The sequence below is a fragment of the Tetrapisispora phaffii genome, chromosome 4, assembly GCF_000236905.1.
Source record: "Tetrapisispora phaffii CBS 4417 chromosome 4, complete genome".
NCBI classification, from domain to species: domain Eukaryota; kingdom Fungi; phylum Ascomycota; class Saccharomycetes; order Saccharomycetales; family Saccharomycetaceae; genus Tetrapisispora; species Tetrapisispora phaffii.
The window spans coordinates 665,543-686,269 of record NC_016523.1 but is presented as its reverse complement, the minus strand read 5'-3'; the positions used below and the strand labels follow the sequence as shown (position 1 = coordinate 686,269).

Genomic DNA, 20,727 nt, shown 5'->3' with positions numbered 1-20,727 from the left:
TGCTATATTATTAGTAACCGGAATTGTCTTTGGCTTTTCTTAATATAGCAGTACCTTAGAATAACCGACTTTATGTTAAAACACAAGGTCATATACCAAGTTTGTAAACCATATATGAAGATTCAAGATCAGTATATAATTCTTTCAAGTTCATCATGATATAATTATTCTTTTGTTATTTTAATTAATAACAGTAAATTTTACGCGTTCTCTTGTTACCCGCCTTCAGTAGTAGAATTTTTATGCCTGAAGACGCACAGATATCTATTCAATTATAGGCAAGTGTCGGAAGCTGATGTTTTGCAACGACATAGAATTTGATGACAATAACTATATATTTGATGACAAGTAACTATGAAATCCAGTTGAATTTGTAAGTTTCGAGGTATAATAGTTTAATATTATCAGTTTGATGTGGAAATACAAATTTAAGAAGATATATTACAGTTATGATAGAGATATAATAATTATAAAATCAATTATGAAAGTTTCCATATGATGGATTGATGACATACATTCTAGTAATTTTTAAGAATATAATCTTTTTAAGTTTCAAGCTTAGTTTAATTATATTGCATTTTAAGATTTTTCGTTCGACATTTACTTTATTAATCGAGGAGAAGAACATATATATTATATAGCTTGGAAAAAGATGATCAATTACATTTTTCGAAACTGCCCTATCATCTAGATGTATATTCCAAAATTGCTTCCCTGAGTACTGAATGATTCAAAATGAAAATTTCTGGAGTATTTCCATACTTTACATAAGCTTGACAGACGTATCTTCACACTCCTGAGAGTAAAAAGAAAAGACCGATGTCCAAAAGCAATTTCAGGGTCGCGTGCTGAATCAAACCCCTTAAAGCATATAACATGATTAAATACTTAAATAGATTCCAACTAACTTCTGCCAAGATATCTACCTCCAACGCAACGGTTGATGCCTTTAACTTTTGCAGGTCTTAAACTAAAAAAAAGAAATGATACTAGTCAATCGCAACATTATTTTAAGGATGATGATTTCTTTCTTTTTTATTTTCTTTTTTTTTTGATTTCATTGTTATGAATAATGAATAAGATACATGCATGCATACATCCTCAAATAGTCATCACGATAGTCATATGTTTCTAAAATTAACTCTACAGAAATCCCCAATGAAGATGATCCTGAGAGCATTTAAACGAATATATCAAGCCAAAGAATGGGAATATAGATTGCGCACCTCACATGATAAAATAGGGTTCATTGGGAGCGATTATTAGAGGCTTATTTTAACATGGGCTTTTAAAATAAGTAACTCAATTAATTAAAAATAGGTCTCAATCTATCAACGAAGTACGGGAAGCTAACAAGAGCAACTGCATTTGCTATTTGATTTGCGTGTATCTTGAGTCTTGTGATAACAATTGTTAGAAGTCATAGAATAAAATAATGAAGTTAAAAACCAAATAACCAATGATTGGGAAAAAGTACAAAATAGTTCTTGATCTGACTTTAATCAGATCAATTAATTATTGATAAAGCCATTCGATATCATGCATTATGAGGCAAAAATCTCATTTATTATCACCATCTTTCATTAGACAACAACAAAAGAAAAGAAAGTATACAGTTAGAATCTAAACTTATCCGAGATGTTTTTGTTCACAAAAATGAAACTTCATTAACAAATTATTATGTAGAACAACGGAACATTTTTGATAATATTTCTGTAAAAGTAGGTAAAAACAACAACATTGGATATTAAACTATCAAAATATGGGTTCTACATTTAACTTAGGGAATTAAGACATAGTGTGGGTACCCTTGAAAAAGGTGTTCTTTGCTTTTTCTAAACAATTGATTGTACAAATTCAAGTCTGATTTCATTAGTATCATTTTTGTCTTTACACCCTATTATGTTAGAGTGGCATTAAACACTTTGTTGTGCCACACCGTGTGTTAATTTTACTTATTCAACCCGTTCATTCTCTTTTTCTCTTCGAGATTACTTACATGTACTACAAAGCTTACCGACCACCGCACAAGAAGAAAACAACAATCCAATGCCACCGATCTTTATCCAAAAGAAATCCACTGAGAACCTTGTGTTGTTTAGAAGTCGTTTATGTAAACATACATCGCTTAGCCACTTAAGTAGCAATACAATGATCCGAGACAAGATGGAGCACAAAAGAAAACCGGAGAGAAACGCTGAGAGAGAGGAAACAGTAAGTTTTCCTGCCCATCTCTACTTGAGCAGGAAAACTTAAAGTAGAAAAGATGGGGCGGATCTATCTATTGCAGTCACTTAGCATTGCTACGAGGGCATACAGTTTGGTGCAGTATGTAACAGTGGCGGACATGCCGCTGCGCGCAAACTACTAGCTCTAAACGAAATTACACTTAATATGGCTTGAAAACTATTCGTAGAATAACTTTTTGATGAAATACCCTCTAGAAGAGCTTCCGAGTGACTTTTTTTCTTCTGTTTTTTTGTTTTGCCATTTCTAGGGGGAAGTAACATATCAAAGCAAAAGAAAAAGTAAAATGACATTGTCCTCCCTTCCACAGTACTTTTCCAGAGCACTTTGAAACTCCTGTAGCATGTACCATGCATATACGGAATTGCCTGATTAAATGCATGCAGGAAACTGGAGATAATTCAGTTGGATTTTTCCTTTCTACGCCGAGTTTACTTGATCTCTTTCTTAAAAAAAAACCACTACTATCGTCATTTACGATAGTCATGCAGTTGTTGTTCTACACCGAAAGTAAGAAAACCACGCCTACAAAAACTAAAACCCATGTGTATTGTCGCACATGTTAGACAGAGTAAGTGCTCATTCACCACAACAAAAAGAACCACATAAAAAAGAAACGGCACTTCATGATTATTGTTGTTCTACTGTTTTGCTTGTAAGAACTAATGGATAAGTAATTGTTTTGAAATGTTACGAAAGAGGCAATTTAAGTTAATTTTGTTTTTTTATTTCTTATTATATGAGAAATTTAAACGTGAAATATTGCAAATTCCCAATACTTTAATTACTATATTTAACTATATATTGTCTTCTTATAGTATGTTCTCTACCCTTAATGTGTTATGATTTTTTTTTTTGGTCAGTTACTATGAAATCACAGAACCCGCTCTGCCTACGTTCAATGCACTCTGTCCGTTTGTCTTTCGAAAAATAAATTAAAATCTTGAAGATTGAAATATCTGTTAGCACCATCTATCACCTTTTAATATTTGATGGTTTTTCTTACGATAATGATTTGGCTTCATTTTTTTTACCTCTTCACTATGATATACTACTACCGGAATAGATGAGAGGAGTGATTTAATTTCGAAAAAAGTGTTTTAACTTTTTTTTTCCAGAATTAATCGAAATTGCTATTTCTTGTAACTTCCAGTAGTGATAGCTCAATCAGCAATCGATAGTTTCTCATTGTTCTCATGATACTTGCTTGATTCCTAGTATATTATATTATTTGTTAGTGTTTGTTTGATGTTAACAAAAAAAAAAACAACGAAAAATATTGATAGTAATTGCTGTAGTGATATTGATAATAACAATACTAAATGAGTTTATTTATTTCATTCTTTGGATTAATCAAATCAACATGATTTCAACAACAGAGGTGAGAAAGTAAAAAAGAAACAATCACAACAAATGTGGAAAAGTTAACAGTATACTTATCGTTTACTCCGGTGGTCTAAGTTTTGATAAATTATATAAATAACGGTTAATTTATATTTAATTAAGTTCTATAAATCACGGAATTACATCTAACAAAATTCTTATATTCTGATGAATTAATTAATACTAATTAAACCAAATTAGGAACAAAATAATTTGAAACTTAATCATTCCACTCCCCCCTCCAAAGTTTACAACACTCACAAATATATATTAATTTATATATTCATTGCATTTGGTTATATATTTGAAATAAACCTCAACTAATTAATTTTTTATTTTCAATAATTTTAACAAACTAATAAATTAATTACATACAAGTTTGAAAATTTTGTTTCAAGAAACTTTAAAAATTTGCCTTTACTTTTTCCCTTTTAACTCCATATAATTTTCTATATATTAACTGAGAGAGAAAAAAACAACAAAGACACGATTATAAATAATGTCAAACGAATACGAAGATATTGAGTCTTTCGACTCCACCGAAAGTTCTACCGGTGTAGGAAATGAAGAACAACCTCAGCAATATGTACCATCCGGTGACAATGGTGGCGCTGCATTAAATTTATCTAGAACTGAAACTGTCAAGAGTCTGCAAGACATGGGGTTGACCTCAGATGCCCCAATTCCAGATGTCAACGCTCCAACTAGTAACAAGCACAGTATTTTCCCAGAAGAATATACAATGGAAACTCCAACTGGTTTGGTTCCAGTAGCTACTTTACATTCTTTGGGTAGAAACTCCACAACGATTACTAGAACAAGAACAAAACAAATGGATAGATCACAAACACATGATTCGTCATCGAATTCCGATAGTGATCTAAAAGAAGCTGAAAAAACTGGTACCTCTGGCGATGAACCAGAATTAGACCCTGAAATTGAATTTGTTACATTTGTTACAGGCGATCCAGCCAATCCACATAACTGGTCTTTAAAACTGAGATGGCTTTACACCATTACTTTATCCATCTTGGTTATTTGTGTTGCTTATGGTTCTGCTTGTATTGCTGGTGGTTTAGGTACCGTTCAAAAACATTTACATGTTGGTTCTGAAGTTGCTGTCTTATCTGTTTCATTAATGGTTCTTGGTTTCTCTTTCGGTCCCTTAATCTGGTCTCCTGTTAGTGATATTTACGGTAGAAGAGTCGCTTACTTTGTCTCTATGTTTTTATATGTCATTTTCAACATACCTTGTGCTGTCGCCAAGAACCCACAGACATTGATGATTTGTAGATTCTTCTGTGGTGTTTGGGCTTCTTCAGGTTTATGTTTAGTCGGTGGTTCCATTGCTGATATGTTTCCAAATGATACCAGAGGTAGAGCTATCGCTTTCTTTGCCTATGCCCCTTACTGTGGTCCAGTTTTTGGTCCATTAGTTAATGGTTTTATTTCTGTCTCTACAGGTCGTATGGATTTGATTTTCTGGGTTAACATGGCTTTTGCCGGTGTCATGTGGATCATTGTTGCCCTTATTCCCGAAACTTATGCTCCAGTCATCTTAAAGAGAAAGGCTGCTAAATTGAGAAAAGAGACAGGTAATCCAAAAATTATGACTGAACAAGAAGCTCAAGGTTTATCTTTGAATGAAATGTTAAAAGCCTGTTGTGTCAGACCATTATACTTTGCTGTCACTGAACCTGTTCTAGATTTGACATGTTTCTACGTTATGTTAATTTATTCATTATTGTACGGTTTCTTCTTTGCTTTCCCTGTCATTTTTGGTGAATTATACGATTACAAGGACAATTTAACCGGTTTAATGTTTATTCCAATTTTAATCGGTGCTTCATTGGCTTTATGTACGACCTTCTACTGTGAAAACAAATATTTAGCAATTACAAGACGTCGTAAGCCAAATCCAGAAGATCGTTTATTAGGTGCTATGATCGGTGCTCCATTTGCTGCTATTTCTTTATGGATGTTAGGTGCTACAGCAACCAAGAAGGTCATTTGGGTTGCTCCAGCATCTTCTGGTTTACCCTTCGGTTACGGTATGGTTTTGATTTACTATTCATTGAACAATTATATCATTGATTGTTACGCTCAATATGCTTCAAGTGCCCTGGCCACTAAAGTGTTTTTAAGATCCGCTGGTGGTGCTGCTTTCCCATTATTTACAACTCAAATGTACCATAATTTAGGTTTACATTGGGCTTCTTGGTTATTAGCATTCATTGCCTCGGGGATGGTTTTAATTCCATACTTATTCTACACCTTTGGTAAAGGACTAAGAGCTAGATTATCTAAGAAAGATTATTCATTAGATGGTGTTGAGGAATAGTTGTGAGTTGATGGCATTATAAAACAAATTCCTTTTATTTTTATTTTTCTATTTGAAATATCATTCAAAAGAGTGATATTTTACAATACTTCACACACCCCCTTCTTCCTCCATTCTCAAACTACTTTTATTTTTTAACTAAAACAGAAAATCTCTACTTTTGTCTCCACAATTGATCTTAATTATTATTTCATGCCATTTGAGATTTTAACAAGTTTTTGCATATCCAAGATTTATTAGTCAAGAAAGCACTTTGACTATGGAAAACGTCATTTTACGAAAAACCAACCTAATCAATAACTGATTGTTTAGGAAACAAATATCTTTTAATACAAAATATATGTAAATACACTGTATTTTCACCTAATTTACATAATTGTCATACATAATAAACTACAATAATTAATACTTTTAATAATAATTGTCGTCATTTTTTGTAGATTAACAAATTATAAAATACGCCAATCTGTTTTACATTACACCCAAAGATTCATGAAAATATATACAGCATGTCTCAACATGTCTCAACATACTCTCTTATATAATGCTTTCATGGTAGTCATCTGACTAGTTTCACTTTATCACGATGAAAGAGGAGTCCGATGAGTTTATTTCGTTCTCGATTGGTCTTTCATTTATTGCTCCCCCACTCCACAGAGGAGGTCCCCCTCTACATTCCTAAAATTTCAAGAAAGGCTTATGTTTAATAAGATAACTCCTTTGCTACAAATACAATTGAATTACAAAATTATAACCAGTCTTCTTGAAACTAGTTACTGCTATAGATGCAATGGTTTTAATATGATAAGTAACGCATGATTGTATATGATGTACATGAGAAAAAGAGAGAATGGAAATATCTTGACACCCATGAGTCAACAACTGCAAGTGTCAAAAGCGAGTCTTGTAAACGACTCTTTTAACTATACTTATATACATATACTTCTATATTCATCTGTAACATGTATAGGCTTTGAAATGATTTATATATGTGCTATTTATCTGAATCAACTGCAATTTGTAATCCAATCTTTCCTTTTGTGTTCTTCTTTTGGGCGAAATATTATGAGGGTGGGATTATCGGAGATTTGATTTTTTTAATCATTTCCCTTAATTTTTTTACACCCTCTGATATGCACAGGTGCATTAATTAAATACAAACACCCACACACATATATATATACATATATAGACATATATATAAACATTCATTTAAATAATAATTCTATAATGTTGTACTGTATATCATCATATTCATAGACAAACAGACAATCAATAAAAGATTACCATACAATTTACACACCGCTTATACAATGAAACAAAGACTTTACATGATGAATAGCAAAATGTTTTTCTCAAGCACGAACAAATCTCTTTGGAAGAGGAAATCAATGTCAAGTTCAAGGGCAGTAGACTCATCTCATTCTGTTACGGGTCACAATAGTGCCACTTTTAATAGTATTTTCAAAAATTTACCAAGAGTACCCACTACCAGATATTTAGAATCAACAAAATTAACAAATGACATATTGTTTAGTGGTTACAGACCAATCACTTATCCTGTAAAAGAAAATCCACTCTTCAGAAATATAAATAAGTATAATAATGACTTTTTATCGACACAAGAAACACAAGAAAAAAATAACCCTGTCCTTCCGCAAAAGAACCATGAAGCATTTAGTGTTTTGACAGGCGAGAAAGGTACCGGTGGAATCATGTCTGGGGGTGTTAACGGCACATGGAAATACAATCCAACAGTTCCTGAGAATCTGCTACCTTATAACTGGTGGTCAACTTCAATAATGGGAATGGAATACTACCCAGAATGGAACAATGTCCCTCGTCGGTTCTTGAAAACATTAAAACCATTTGAAGTAAATGAACCCTTGAGAAAGAAGAAATAATAACAAGAGGACTCCCATCCACTCCCCACTAAAGACATAGTAATAAACATTTTCATTAAACACTAACGCATTTAAAATTATATATTCATTCACACACGCAGGCACGTCCATACACACACACACACATATATATATACATATTCATTAACCTATAAATTGACTTAACTGTTCTACGATATACATATTCATCTAACAGACACTGTTCCTAATATTAACTCTTATTCGTTTGCTAGACAACTCATCTTAATGGATTGCCTCAAACAAAACAGTCCATCAGGTCTTATTGGTAACAATTATTGAATAAATCACGTGCATTTTATTTCAAATTATTTTTAAGAGAAACAACGCAAAAAATTTCAAAATCAAGCACACACACAATACAATAAATTGTAATCAGTTTAAAAGTAAAATGAAGGGGTATGGAAAGGTTAATTATATTTTTATAAGATATTTATTATCAGTACTATACATATATATTTCCTGAATTTATATTGATTAAGATTGTCGAGATCAGTATAGTATAGATATTGATATATTCACAACTGATCGCTAAGAATGTCTACTAAAGTCCTTGACAGATTAATCAAGATTGCAGTACCTTTGGGTATTGCTGTTTCTGGTATTCAATATGCTATGTACGACGTCAAAGGTGGTTCCAGAGCTGTTATATTTGACAGATTGTCTGGTGTCAAGCAACAAGTAATTGGGGAAGGTACCCATTTCTTATTTCCATGGCTACAGAAAGCGATAGTTTTCGATGTTAGAACAAAGCCAAAGAGTATTGCCACCAATACAGGTACTAAAGATTTGCAAATGGTTTCATTGACGCTGAGAGTGCTACACAGACCCGATGTTCAACAACTTCCTACTATCTACCAGAATTTAGGTTTGGATTATGATGAAAGGGTGCTACCATCTATTGGTAACGAAGTGTTGAAAGCTATTGTAGCTCAATTCGATGCTGCTGAATTAATCACACAGAGAGAAATAGTGTCTAATAAGATAAGAGAAGAACTATCTATTAGGTCTAATGAGTTTGGCATCAAATTGGAGGATGTGTCGATTACACATATGACGTTTGGTCAAGAATTCACTAAAGCTGTTGAACAGAAGCAAATTGCACAACAGGATGCAGAGAGAGCTAAATTTTTGGTGGAGAGAGCTGAACAAGAAAGACAGGCTGCTGTCATCAGAGCCGAAGGTGAGGCTGAGAGTGCCGAATATATTTCAAAAGCATTAGCTAAGGCTGGTGACGGTTTATTATTAATTAGAAGATTAGAAGCCTCTAAAGAAATCGCCAAGACGTTATCCCAATCGTCCAACGTTACGTATTTACCAAGCGGTAGTTCAAGTAATGGTAATAATGAATCTGCAGGAACACCAAATTCGTTATTGTTGAATTTAGGAAGGTGAATCAAATAGTATGAAATATTTTTTTTATAATTATGTAAATAGTAAGAACAAACACATTAAAAAGAATAAAATTTATTTTTTAAAGTAGACTAATTAGTTATTATTAATTAAATAATTGTGATGGTATTATTGTACTATGTCTAAAGCATTGTATAATACATATATGTAAATATATATATTATTTTTAATTTCAATTAAAAGAACATATAACCCTTGGTGTGCATAGCATTCGCATGTTGCGTGTAACAAAAAAAATTAAAGATGAATATCGAAAGGGATGTAATTGTGCTGTGGATTTGTAGTTAGAAGTGGTTAATGTCATGTGAGTTAGTGCAGAAGAAAGTAATAGAGCAAGTGAGCAGGCCGAGAAACACACACAGTGTATTCTTGCTGCTCTCCGAAAGCATTACCGATCTAAACTTGAGAGATGTTTGGAACACCGATTTGTGGGGAGGCAGCACCTGGGACACCTACGCCGGCACCACCTCTACGTCTACCGAAGCTCATCGAACCTAAAGCACCGTTTGTGAATAAGTTAATCGACGACATGATCAACTTAGCTAGGAAGATGAAGAAGGAGAAGTAGAAGAAGGCGGTGGCGGCTTGGGCTTTTCTACATCTGTCAGTGGAACCTTGTGTGATATTGTTGGAATCCAAGTAGGATTGGTTAGTACATGAGTGAGTTCTTGTGCCTACAGCCAACACGGTACCAGCAGTGAACGTGAAGGCGAAGTTTAAGAAGTCGAAACAGAACAGAATAATTGGCCAAGCCAATGGAGTGGACCATATATTGGCCAGGGCACCGTAGAAGGTGTCTGTGACTAGAGCGAATGGAGGGACGAAAATACAGTAGTTGACTCTTGAACTATGTTGATTTTGAGTCGCTAGTAAAGAACCAACTAAACCTAAACAGATAACGAAGAAACAGAAGTTGACACCTCTCAAAATATTATCAGCTAAACCTAACATAATGTGTGAATTTTTTTATTGCGCTTGTTTGTTTTATTATTATTATTATTTGTAAATTAATTATTATTGATATAAATGTGGAAATATACAAAAGAACAAATATGAATAATATTTTATATGTATATATATATATATGTATATATACATGTTTGTAAATAGAGAGAGAGACGTAAACAGGGAGAATGAGAAAGAATGAAAATAACTATTGGGTTTCAGAGTACTTATATATATTAATAATAATTAAGTAAGAGTGTCATTGCATAATTATGGGATGAGAAAAAAAAGTGTAGCATTATTTGTTTATTCAATTATATTGACGCTTGTTTTGTTTTAGTTTGGCTTGGTCTGGTTATTCGGCTGGAGCAGTGGGTGCTTGTTTTGTTTTTCAACTTGGCTGTTTTTTATCGTAATGCCGAGCAGCGCGAGCGGTGTCGGCAGTTAGCGAGTGAAGCAGGGAGGCCAGGGAATATGTCAATGCTGCGGTGGAGGGCGGGTAGCAAGCGCATTTATGAGCGGAAAACGTAGTTGAGAAGAGCGCCGGTCGTGGTGGAACCGGCGCAGCGGCCGCGGACAGAGGAGCCGGAAATCCAACGCAGCCAGAATTGCTCAGGAAACATCGCTCTCGCGTGGCTTTCTGTGGTGCGAGTTAATCGATCGTCGCCGAATGAACAGGATGAGAAATAGCAGAAATGGTAGAAATGACGACGAAGACAGTGGGTGGCACGCAGTGCATACCGATGTGCGTGGTGGTATGTCGGCTGGCAGAAGGAAGCGGGAGGGGAAGGGGGGGTGTTGCAAGAGAGAGAGCGGTGTTCTGCTATTCACGGTGAATCTGTCCACGCGTTATTTCCGTGCAGCGAACACGGCTGCAACCGCACGGAAATAACAGAAAAACAGACAAGACAAAGGCGGCAGAATGGAGAAGCAGCGGTGAAGAAACGGCACGGCACACCCACTCGCCCGTGCAGATCACACACCCAGAAGAACCGCGAGGGCAAATAAAAAGAAATTAGGAAATGTGAACAAAAATAAGGGGTGGGTTCATCAAGACCGATAAGGGGAGCGACGAGCACGCACGCATACGTGCACTAACGTATCCGATGTAGAGGCCTTTCCACATTTTTAAGGGATGGTGTGTCGTGTGTGCCCCCCTTGACCCCTCCATTCACCGCCGAGCATTCATGTGTCATCTTCCAACATACCACACGTAATTACCACATAGTTAGGTATCAATGGAGCAGGCGAGTGCACAATGTCATTATACCCTTAGATACACTTTCTCTCATGTGCTGATCAACTGCATCTATACCGGTTCAGTCAATGATTGAGTATATGAGGAACTGAGTTTCCTTTGAAATTATAAATCTCCCGTCTTCCTCAAAAACACACTAATAACCATGTGTGCGCTTCCTATTATCTGCAAATGCTGAGAAAATATAGTCGTTGGACACCAGTGGTCCTCAAAACAACACACACCAGATGATCATTTTCAAGGTTTCAGCGACAGAATGAGACACACTGCGACACGGAGTGCTGCGATGGGCACATCGCCGCGCAAGGGCCCCAAAAACACAAAATGTAGTTACCCGGCGTCGTTTGTCTTTCCATCTCCGCTCTCTCATAATCTTTTGTGGCCCCGGTCCAGACGGAAGCAACTTATTGTCTACGTATATTTAAAATGGTGACCACCGCTGATGGTTGCTATCACTATCACTCTCTGAAAATATTGCAATACAACAGTCACTTATACTACGCACGCAGACGTATACATACACACACAAACATGTTTAGTAACTTCTCACTTGATAAATTGACGGATTCTATCTCCAATGTGGCTTTGAAGACCCAAGAAAACTTCACCAACGCAATCACCGACCTTAACAACAATATCGAGACTATTTTAAATGACCCAAATACGAAATTGTCAATTCGAGCAAGATCAAGATATATCCAGGAACAATTAGGCACTCTAGACGATGAAATTAGTAAACTGCCTCAACAGTATGTGGAATTGGAAATTAAAACCGATTCAGTAGAGAAAATATTGAAAAGACTGTTACTAGTGACAAACACATTTGCCACTGAAGGTTACGATTATCCGCCCAACTTAACTGAGAGTATCTCTGACTGGTGGGCTGAAGATGAAACTACAGAAAATAAAAATTTCTTACCAAGATCATTCGCTCAAGCCTTAGCCAAAGCATATTCTGATTCAAAGTTAATTACTGATAAGGCCGAAAGAAATATTAAATTACAGACTTCTCCAAAGAATACAGGCACGAAAGACGAAAATCCAGAAGCAGGAGCAGAAGAAGAGGTAGAGGCCGATGATGATGAGGAAGATGAAGATTTGGTCACCTTGGGTAAGGCTTTCAAAGCTTTGTCTAATAGTTTTACCAATATAGACAATGGTAAGAATGAAATGGACACCATGATCGTGAATGAGTTTAATAAGAAGTTAGAGCATTTGTTAGAAGTTGAGTTTAAAGAAGTTGCCCAATTGCGCAGAAATGTCGAAAACTCAAGATTGAAGTTCGATACAATGAGATACGATGTTAAACTAAAAGAAGCCAAGGCAGAACAAGAGGAGGCCAAGGAAGTTTCTACAGATAAAGAAATTGAAAAGAAGGAAAGTGAAACAAAAGAACCGGAAACAAAGGGTACTGAAGAGAAAGAACCGGAAACGAAGGATACGGAAGAGAAAGACCCTGTCAAAGAAAATGAAGGCGAAAATGAAGATGAAGATTATAAACTTCTTGAACAACTAGAAGATGAATTCGTTTCGAACACCTCTTCTGCTGTCGAGAAAATGGAAGAATTGACAGATTCAGCTAAAATATTAGATCTGGTGAAATTATTCCAAAACTTCCAATTAGTTTACTATAGACAATGCGTGCAAGAAATTGAAAATAACTTAAAAACTATTTCAGACCTTGAGATTTTATCTTGATTGTCATGCAAAGAGTTGTATATTATAATAATTAGTGTGCTATATCTGTGAAGTTATCAATAACATAATTTATTTTTATCTACTATGTGTATATATGAAGTAGAATTTTTTTTTCATTAAAGGATGTTATATTCGAAATTAAGTTCATTTATTGGTTTTTCGATCCCTGCTTTCGAAACATCATCATCACATTCATATAGGACTCTCTCCATATATCGGACTGTAGTTCTTTCTTTATTTACCAATATAACTATCTGTGATCTCGTCCCATAGAACTTACCGACAGGTAATGAAGCGCCAATATTATCTTTTTCGACAGGATTTTCTAACTTTATTGGTGGGACAAAAACTGTTTCTGTCATCAAATCTAAAATATCATCATGAGAATGCAAATATTCATTTGTTAACTCACTTGTTGAGGCGATTTTGAAACAACTTTCTATCACTGAATTTTCGTCACGAATATCTTTACTTAAAAATTCATCCATTAACTTCTCACCATTACTTATTTTATGCCATCTTTCTTTATCATTAGAAATAAATTCGGAATTAGATATAACTACACTTGATTTGCCATTCTCATCTTTACCGTCAAGTATTCTTTTTGTCTGTCCGAAGGAATCAATTAGTGCATATTCTTGCTTTTTAACATCTCCTATAAATAAATTAAAAGATCCTGTCTTTTCAAGATCCGGATATTGTTTCAAAAATTTGCTATATGAATTCCAGTCATTAAAACTATTCTCTTTTCTGTTATCTAAAAATTTGACTGGTAAATATCCTCTAGATTTTTTCCTAACGTTTTTATCTTCAACTTTATTTTCATCCATTTTTAAATTTAACACAGATGACACTCTTCCAAATTCATTAATACCACACCAAGTACCAAACTTGCTGGGATCAGTTTCATTTCGAGATAAATCATATGGACACAATACCTCACAATTAGATCTCTCATTCCAACATGAAAATGCGGTTTTCCTTTGTAAAAATTCGTCCCTGTTAGATATCAATATTAATTCATAATCAGGATGACTTCTTGTTAGAAATAAAATGCACATTTGATTCTTTTAAATATTTTTATATTTCAACGATCTTATCCTATAGTATTAGACCATACAATATCTTATTAATTTTCTTTGTTAAAAATATTTTATTCATACCAATATATTTCCGATAATATATAATAGTTAAACTTATTCATAATCATATTTAAATTAAATTCAACGACAATAATATATGCATATATATATATATTATTTAAATAAACTGAAGTTATTATATATGGAGTTTGTGCTTTAATTGAAAATATCCGATCCCTTCTTTCGTGATCTGATTTAACATCCCCGCACCTTGTTTATATTGAAAAGAGCCCATCAAAGAACATAATATTAGCAATACAGGCTATAACACCGGATCAACCTCGGATACAGACTTTGTTCATGGTCAATAACTGCTATCGCATCGATTACAAATATAAATACATTTTAAAGTTCTTAACTAATAAGGCAGGTCTATAACGATTAAAACGTTTGTAAAACTGAATTGTAATATATATATTAAAATATTAAACAACTAAAAATCTATCTATGCATGAAAATGGAAATAAATCATTAAGATTCATTTAGAATGACTCGTTCGTTACTAGAATGTGAACTTAACTATAACTTTAGATTTATCGGGTCAGTAAAATAATTTAAACAACATCTTCTTTATTGGATTTTTCTCAGTCTTGTGATGTTGATATTTCTCCAGTTCCTCTTTATTTTTTTCTACAGCAGCATTCAATTTTGCAGGGTTCAAACCACCTTCATTTCGAGATTTCACAGTATTGTTGGATTTACTGGCTTTCAGCTCACTGCTTACAAGGCTCTTTCTAGAATTTTCAGAGTCTATCGTCTTCTTCTTTTTTATATCTTCTAAAGTCTTCACAGGAACCAATCCAGTGGTTGTCTCCATGGTGTATTCTTCTGGAAAATTGGAGTTACCTTCCATTGATGCAGGTAGAATAATATCAGCTCTTCTACTTTCCATATTTGTCAATTGTGTTTTCAATGCCTCCTCCGATTCTACATTGTTGTCCATTATGTTCCTGCTCACAATCCTATGAACATCATTACTGGTCACTGGCTTAATTGTGTTATTGTCACTTGTGCCAGAACGAGTCTCTTTAATAGCATGAGAAAGATGACTAGCACGATCATCCATTTTCGTGGAGGATTCCTTTCCGAGAGTATCACCGATAAATTCTTGTGGTGTATATGAGTTGTCTGAATTAAATGATGAAACATCATCAAAATTCTCTGAGTCAGTAGTTGACTTACTATAATTATCAGTAACCATGTTTAATGATTTTGTTGTCTGTCTGTGCTGTAATAAGCTAAACTACAAAATGAAATTGTTACCGTTAAAAAATAAAAAGAGCAGAGGGTTAAATAATGATTGGGGGATAAGGCTAGGAAGTATGAAAAATAATAAACCTTAACAATAACATAAAACTACTTTCAACAGTTAATTTTATTTTGCTTATTGTTTCTAAACAGAATACTATCAATCATATTAGCTATATTATAAAATTAATATTAAATAATTTCAATTGCTTTTAAATCAGTGCCTAAATTTTTCAATGTCTTGGTTTCGATTTCGGAGGACAAGAAAGAAAAAGAAAGAATTTATAGCACACATATAGTAAACAGCGATGAGATGACGTCTTTACAATAAATGTGACCGATGAGTAATGTAAAGTATCTTTGTTTCAACCATTTGCGATAAAATGATAGCAAGTTGATAAATATTCAGTTAACTTTGCTATGACAGTCTCTCTTTATCTATTCAAATTTAGTAGCATATATATTTCAATAATATAATAGTGAAATGGATGTATTATTTGAAAAAATGAGATTACACTATAGAGACAAGCCTGTTAACAGTATTTATTTATTTATTATACTAGTTCTTGTAATTTATTGGATCTTTGTTATAATTTTTAAAAGATTCAGGATCTTCCAGGTTCTCATAAGGTGGTAATTCATAATTATACTCCACGGCATTTGCTTCTAGATCTTTTTGCACTGGTTCGATAGATGTTGTTTCTTCTACTGCTTCATCAGTGTTTGAGATATCTTCTATATCCTCTGGATCATATCTTCCTGGTGTCACTGGAATAACATATTTTCTACCTAAAAACACGAAACCAGGATGAAATACTGTCATAAGCAAAGTAGCAGTCATCATCAATACACCATCGAATCCAATGAAGTAACCCTCGTGATTGTGAATGGCACCTTCTTGTCCTTCAATAAATTCAACTAATCTATAGAAACAACGGATGTACACCAATACGACAGTTATTGAGAAAGCGATGACATAGTATTTGAAAACAAACCTTTCAGGATCTTGTCTGATCGGATAATATTTCTTTCTGTACTGAGGTTCCAGCATCTTTTGTGAAATTTCTGATAATTTTAATGCTGAACTGTGAGTGTTTTGATAAATTTTTCTAGCTTTGTAGAAAACTTTGTATGAGAAATCAAAAATAAAGAAAATAAATACAGTCATTGTGACGATTTGAAGAATGTCACCAGCTAAGAAAACATTTTTACCAGTAGTTGTATCTGAACTACCTGATGCTGCCGAACCAACTATCCCACCACCTGCAGCTTGAATGAGAAACGAGAAGATATCAAATGAAATAAATGTTCTTGAATATAGTTTAGGTGATCTAATGAGACAATATTTATGACCGTAAATTTCAATCAATTTAGCCAATTGGAAATATAAAGCACCCATAAATAAAACTGGCGCCACAATTAGAAAAGTAGACTGTACGGCATATGAAGCCACAGAGTAAGGATTTGAGTGGCTGTCCACTCTAGCACAGTAACCAGCAAATTGTAATATAATTGAAAAAATCATCATCCATGAAAAGAAATATTGTTTATACATTAATAAAATCAGGTGTGTTATTAGCAGAACAACATATAGGACCAACATGATGACATTGAATGCTAAATTTGGAGTGGCATTCCCATAAAAATTGTATGTACCATCAGCTGTCTCATTGGCCCTCTTAACCACTGTATCCAGAGTATATGTTACAATATCCATCTTTTCTATTTTGTATGTTTTATTTTTATATGTGTATATTCTTTAGAATGATTTAAAATTAATTCACAAGCGATGGCAATTGATGACAATTGAGCTAGCTAATTGGATAGGTAAATGTATATTATTTTAACGATATAAGAATTAAGAATACTGGTTACTTATTACTCAAAATCATCACTGTTTATATAGTTATTTCAAAGCAAAAATATAAGATACAAATGGTATTTATGTTTAAGCCTTTATCTCATCTATGTTTAAGCCAACATTTTTATTTAAGATCATAAGCGATCTGAGTATTGAAGCTTTTCCGCTAGTAACAACTGACACCACAAGTATCAACTCCAAGAGACAAATACCTTCAAATCCACATACCAAATAAAACCGTAAGAATTATGTTATGTATCTTTGAAGTTTCCAAGCCGTTATTCGATAAGCCAACAACTGTTGTTGTTTACCGTAACATGTACCTGTAACATACATTGAGGCACAGTTAGTCTACACAGTATGGTAACTAATTCATCCCATGCCATCTTCTCTGACTTTCCGCGAAATAGTGTTTTTTCAATAGTAGAACGATCTTGCTTCGCCTACAACATTCGAAGACAGCATTTCTTCAGTTTACTGATGCGATGCGATGCGATGCGATGCGATGCTAGTAGTTGTAGTTTGACATTCAATTACAAAATAAAATAAAACAGTATTAAGCCACTTTCCGAGGGACAATAGAGTATCTATACAATATTATTTCATAAATCTCAAGAAATACATCTTTTTGTAAGCCCTGAATGAATTCAATTCCGTTCAGCAACAGTGATGCTAACCGAGGTGGCTGAAAATGGACAGATCTATGCATAACACAGCCTATCGTTTCTTATTGACTGGGAGAGGTCGTTGTAATCATGTCATCTTCCATCATTCGGTACGTGCATTGTAAAGACAAAAAAGACAGAAAATTTTTTTTTACTATGGCGAAAATGTTAGGTAGTACTTTGGTAGTAATGAAATATTTTGAAAAACTAACCTACTAATTAACAAAAGATAAGATGAGATGAGATGAGATGAGATGAGATGAAATAAGTTGGACTGAGATGCATTCGTATTGTTCGAAAGTAGTTATGGTTTATATAATAGTAACGTATCGAATTTTGTATATGTTTGTGTTTTCTGTTATTATTCAGTGAGTTTTTGAATATAGATTCTGTATAAGTGAGCAAATAGGCAAACACAAACGTCTTGGAATAAAAGATGAGTTTGACATTTGAAGAAATTAAGAGAGATGCAAAGTCGATTATTTCAATTGATGATAAAAAAAATTACAAACTAATAATACCATTAATAAATAACTTAACTATCGATGAGAATGATCTCAGTTCAGATGAATTTTGGGACGAGAATGAACAGAGGCTAAGATTCATTGTCGTTTCTTTGTTTCAGGTTTTTAAGCAACTTTTTTCTCGAGAGGATATGACTATAAGGTCTGCTAAGACTGACGAAACAAAACAATTAAGAACTTGGTGTAGAAAGTTGTTCGAGAACTTCAAAGATAAACTACTAGTTATTTTATCAAGTATCCCGTTTGAAACTTCGATAGCATTAGACTCGTTAGATGTTTACATGCAATGTATAGAGTTGGAAGCAATTTATTTCTCCTCAAACGTTGATGATCCATACTTCCCAACAAAAACATATCAAAAACTGCTAGTGGCTCTTTGGGATTCCGACTTTGGTGATGAAGAACTCAAAAATGGTCAATCTCAAAATGCGACTTTGGTAGAATTTAAAGATAATTATTATCAAAAATTTGCTGATGTTCAGTTCTACTTCAATTCTGAATTCAATAAATTATTAACCGATTCTAATGAAGATGAAAGATATACAAGTTCCAATAGTATTGGTAAATGGTTGACCGTTGTTAACCATGACGTTCATTGTGATTTACCTAATAACGATGATCTAGAAGTTTATGTCGCGAATCCACCCAAACTTGTTGAAGATGTCTCCAAATTCAAAAGTAATTTTGAAAAAAATTGGTTATATATATTGAATGGGTTCCTATCTGTTGATCAATATAAGACAATTTTATTAATTTTACACAAAAGAATAATTCCACATTTTCACACCCCAACAAAATTGATGGATTTTTTAACTGACTCCTATAATGTGAATTTTGGTAAGAAAGAAGCCAATTCAGGTATTATTCCAATCTTATCATTAAATGGTTTATTTGAATTGATGAGACGTTTCAATTTAGAATATCCAAACTTCTATTCCAAATTATATCAATGTTTGACTCCAGATTTAATGCATGTCAAATATAGATCTAGATTTTTCAGGATGTTAGAATTATTTTTATCATCTACTCATATATCAAGTCATTTAGTTGCATCATTCATTAAGAAATTGGCCAGATTAACATTGCAAGCTCCTCCATCGGCAATTGTTACAGTCATTCCATTTACCTATAACTTACTTAAAAAACACCCTACATGTATGATCATGTTACATAATCCAGCATTTATAGACGATCCATTTGGTTCGGATGAACAGAAAGCTGAATTGAAGAGATTGAAATTAGCGTACAATGATCCATACGATCCTGAAGAAACAAACCCAGAATTGACAAATGCCATTGGTTCTTCCTTATGGGAATTATTGACATTAGTTGATCACTATCATACAAATGTAGCAAGTTTAGCAAAAATTTTCGCTCAACCATTTAGAAAATTAAATTATAATATGGAGGACTTCTTAGATTGGGGTTACGACTCTTTACTAAAGGCAGAAGTTGATAGAAAGTTAAAAGTTTCACCATCATTAGAATATGATACTTTTGATGACATATTTGCTAATGATACTTCAAGAACAGAGAAAGGCGACGTTCTTGGCTCTGACTCTATTTTTATAGAAGGTGTCGATTGGTAGTACTCATATAATTAAATACATAAGTAATAAATAAAAAGGAAATTATGTTTGACAGGTTTGAAGGTTTGTTATTATAATCAGTAACTGCTAAAACTGACAACAATAGAAATATGATATCTGATAGATTGAGAAAAAAACTAAAATGGTCCCTAGCGGGATCGAACCGCTGATCCCCGCGTTATTAGCACGATGCCTTAACCAACTGGGCCAAGGGACCTTTTTTGTGAGAATTTTTGTAATACGGATACTACAGTAGACAGAGTTATGACAGGATTATAATGTAATAGATAGACAGATGTAAGACAGACTATTATATTATGGCAGATGGGAAGCGCAGGATCGGATCTTCTTATATTTTCAGCGTAAACAGAAACTTGCTTCTTTTTATATATTCTACATAATATCTAATAATAAGTTACATGATCATCCAAATACTAGAAGTATAAATAGGTCTCCTATTTATACTTTTAGTTTAGCTACAATTTGCAATG

General features: G+C 33.7%; 9 protein-coding genes and 1 non-coding gene across 10 annotated transcripts; 5 read left to right on the top strand and 5 right to left on the bottom strand.

The window, feature by feature from the left end:
• Positions 1-4,129: 4,129 nt before the first annotated feature.
• Positions 4,130-5,971, top strand: TPHA0D03310 (MFS transporter; the record flags this gene model as incomplete). Its single annotated transcript, XM_003685353.1, has 1 exon — positions 4,130-5,971. The coding sequence occupies one exon, from the start codon at positions 4,130-4,132 to the stop codon at positions 5,969-5,971; it is 1,842 nt and encodes a 613-aa protein (XP_003685401.1).
• Positions 5,972-7,284: 1,313 nt separating this feature from the next.
• Positions 7,285-7,875, top strand: SUE1 (Sue1p; the record flags this gene model as incomplete). The annotated part of the gene is made up of 1 exon (XM_003685352.1): positions 7,285-7,875. One exon carries the CDS (start codon positions 7,285-7,287, stop codon positions 7,873-7,875), a length of 591 nt encoding a protein of 196 aa, XP_003685400.1.
• Positions 7,876-8,430: 555 nt separating this feature from the next.
• Positions 8,431-9,288, top strand: PHB1 (prohibitin subunit PHB1; the record flags this gene model as incomplete). The annotated part of the gene is made up of 1 exon (XM_003685351.1): positions 8,431-9,288. One exon carries the CDS (start codon positions 8,431-8,433, stop codon positions 9,286-9,288), a length of 858 nt encoding a protein of 285 aa, XP_003685399.1.
• A 414-nt stretch (positions 9,289-9,702) lies between these two features.
• NCE102 (Nce102p) lies at positions 9,703-10,257 on the bottom strand (the record flags this gene model as incomplete). The annotated part of the gene is made up of 1 exon (XM_003685350.1): positions 9,703-10,257. The coding sequence occupies one exon, from the start codon at positions 10,255-10,257 to the stop codon at positions 9,703-9,705; it is 555 nt and encodes a 184-aa protein (XP_003685398.1).
• Positions 10,258-12,040: 1,783 nt separating this feature from the next.
• Positions 12,041-13,207, top strand: TPHA0D03270 (uncharacterized protein; the record flags this gene model as incomplete). Its single annotated transcript, XM_003685349.1, has 1 exon — positions 12,041-13,207. The coding sequence occupies one exon, from the start codon at positions 12,041-12,043 to the stop codon at positions 13,205-13,207; it is 1,167 nt and encodes a 388-aa protein (XP_003685397.1).
• Positions 13,208-13,323: 116 nt separating this feature from the next.
• On the bottom strand, positions 13,324-14,268 carry TPHA0D03260 (uncharacterized protein; the record flags this gene model as incomplete). The annotated part of the gene is made up of 1 exon (XM_003685348.1): positions 13,324-14,268. One exon carries the CDS (start codon positions 14,266-14,268, stop codon positions 13,324-13,326), a length of 945 nt encoding a protein of 314 aa, XP_003685396.1.
• Positions 14,269-14,890: 622 nt separating this feature from the next.
• TPHA0D03250 (uncharacterized protein) lies at positions 14,891-15,550 on the bottom strand (the record flags this gene model as incomplete). The annotated part of the gene is made up of 1 exon (XM_003685347.1): positions 14,891-15,550. The coding sequence occupies one exon, from the start codon at positions 15,548-15,550 to the stop codon at positions 14,891-14,893; it is 660 nt and encodes a 219-aa protein (XP_003685395.1).
• Positions 15,551-16,156: 606 nt separating this feature from the next.
• On the bottom strand, positions 16,157-17,314 carry TPHA0D03240 (RTA1 domain-containing protein; the record flags this gene model as incomplete). Its single annotated transcript, XM_003685346.1, has 1 exon — positions 16,157-17,314. One exon carries the CDS (start codon positions 17,312-17,314, stop codon positions 16,157-16,159), a length of 1,158 nt encoding a protein of 385 aa, XP_003685394.1.
• Positions 17,315-18,559: 1,245 nt separating this feature from the next.
• NOC4 (ribosome biosynthesis protein NOC4) lies at positions 18,560-20,236 on the top strand (the record flags this gene model as incomplete). Its single annotated transcript, XM_003685345.1, has 1 exon — positions 18,560-20,236. The coding sequence occupies one exon, from the start codon at positions 18,560-18,562 to the stop codon at positions 20,234-20,236; it is 1,677 nt and encodes a 558-aa protein (XP_003685393.1).
• A 143-nt stretch (positions 20,237-20,379) lies between these two features.
• Positions 20,380-20,453, bottom strand: TPHA0Dtrna7I. Its single transcript has one exon. It is a non-coding gene; the product is annotated as a tRNA-Ile (tRNA).
• Positions 20,454-20,727: the final 274 nt, after the last annotated feature.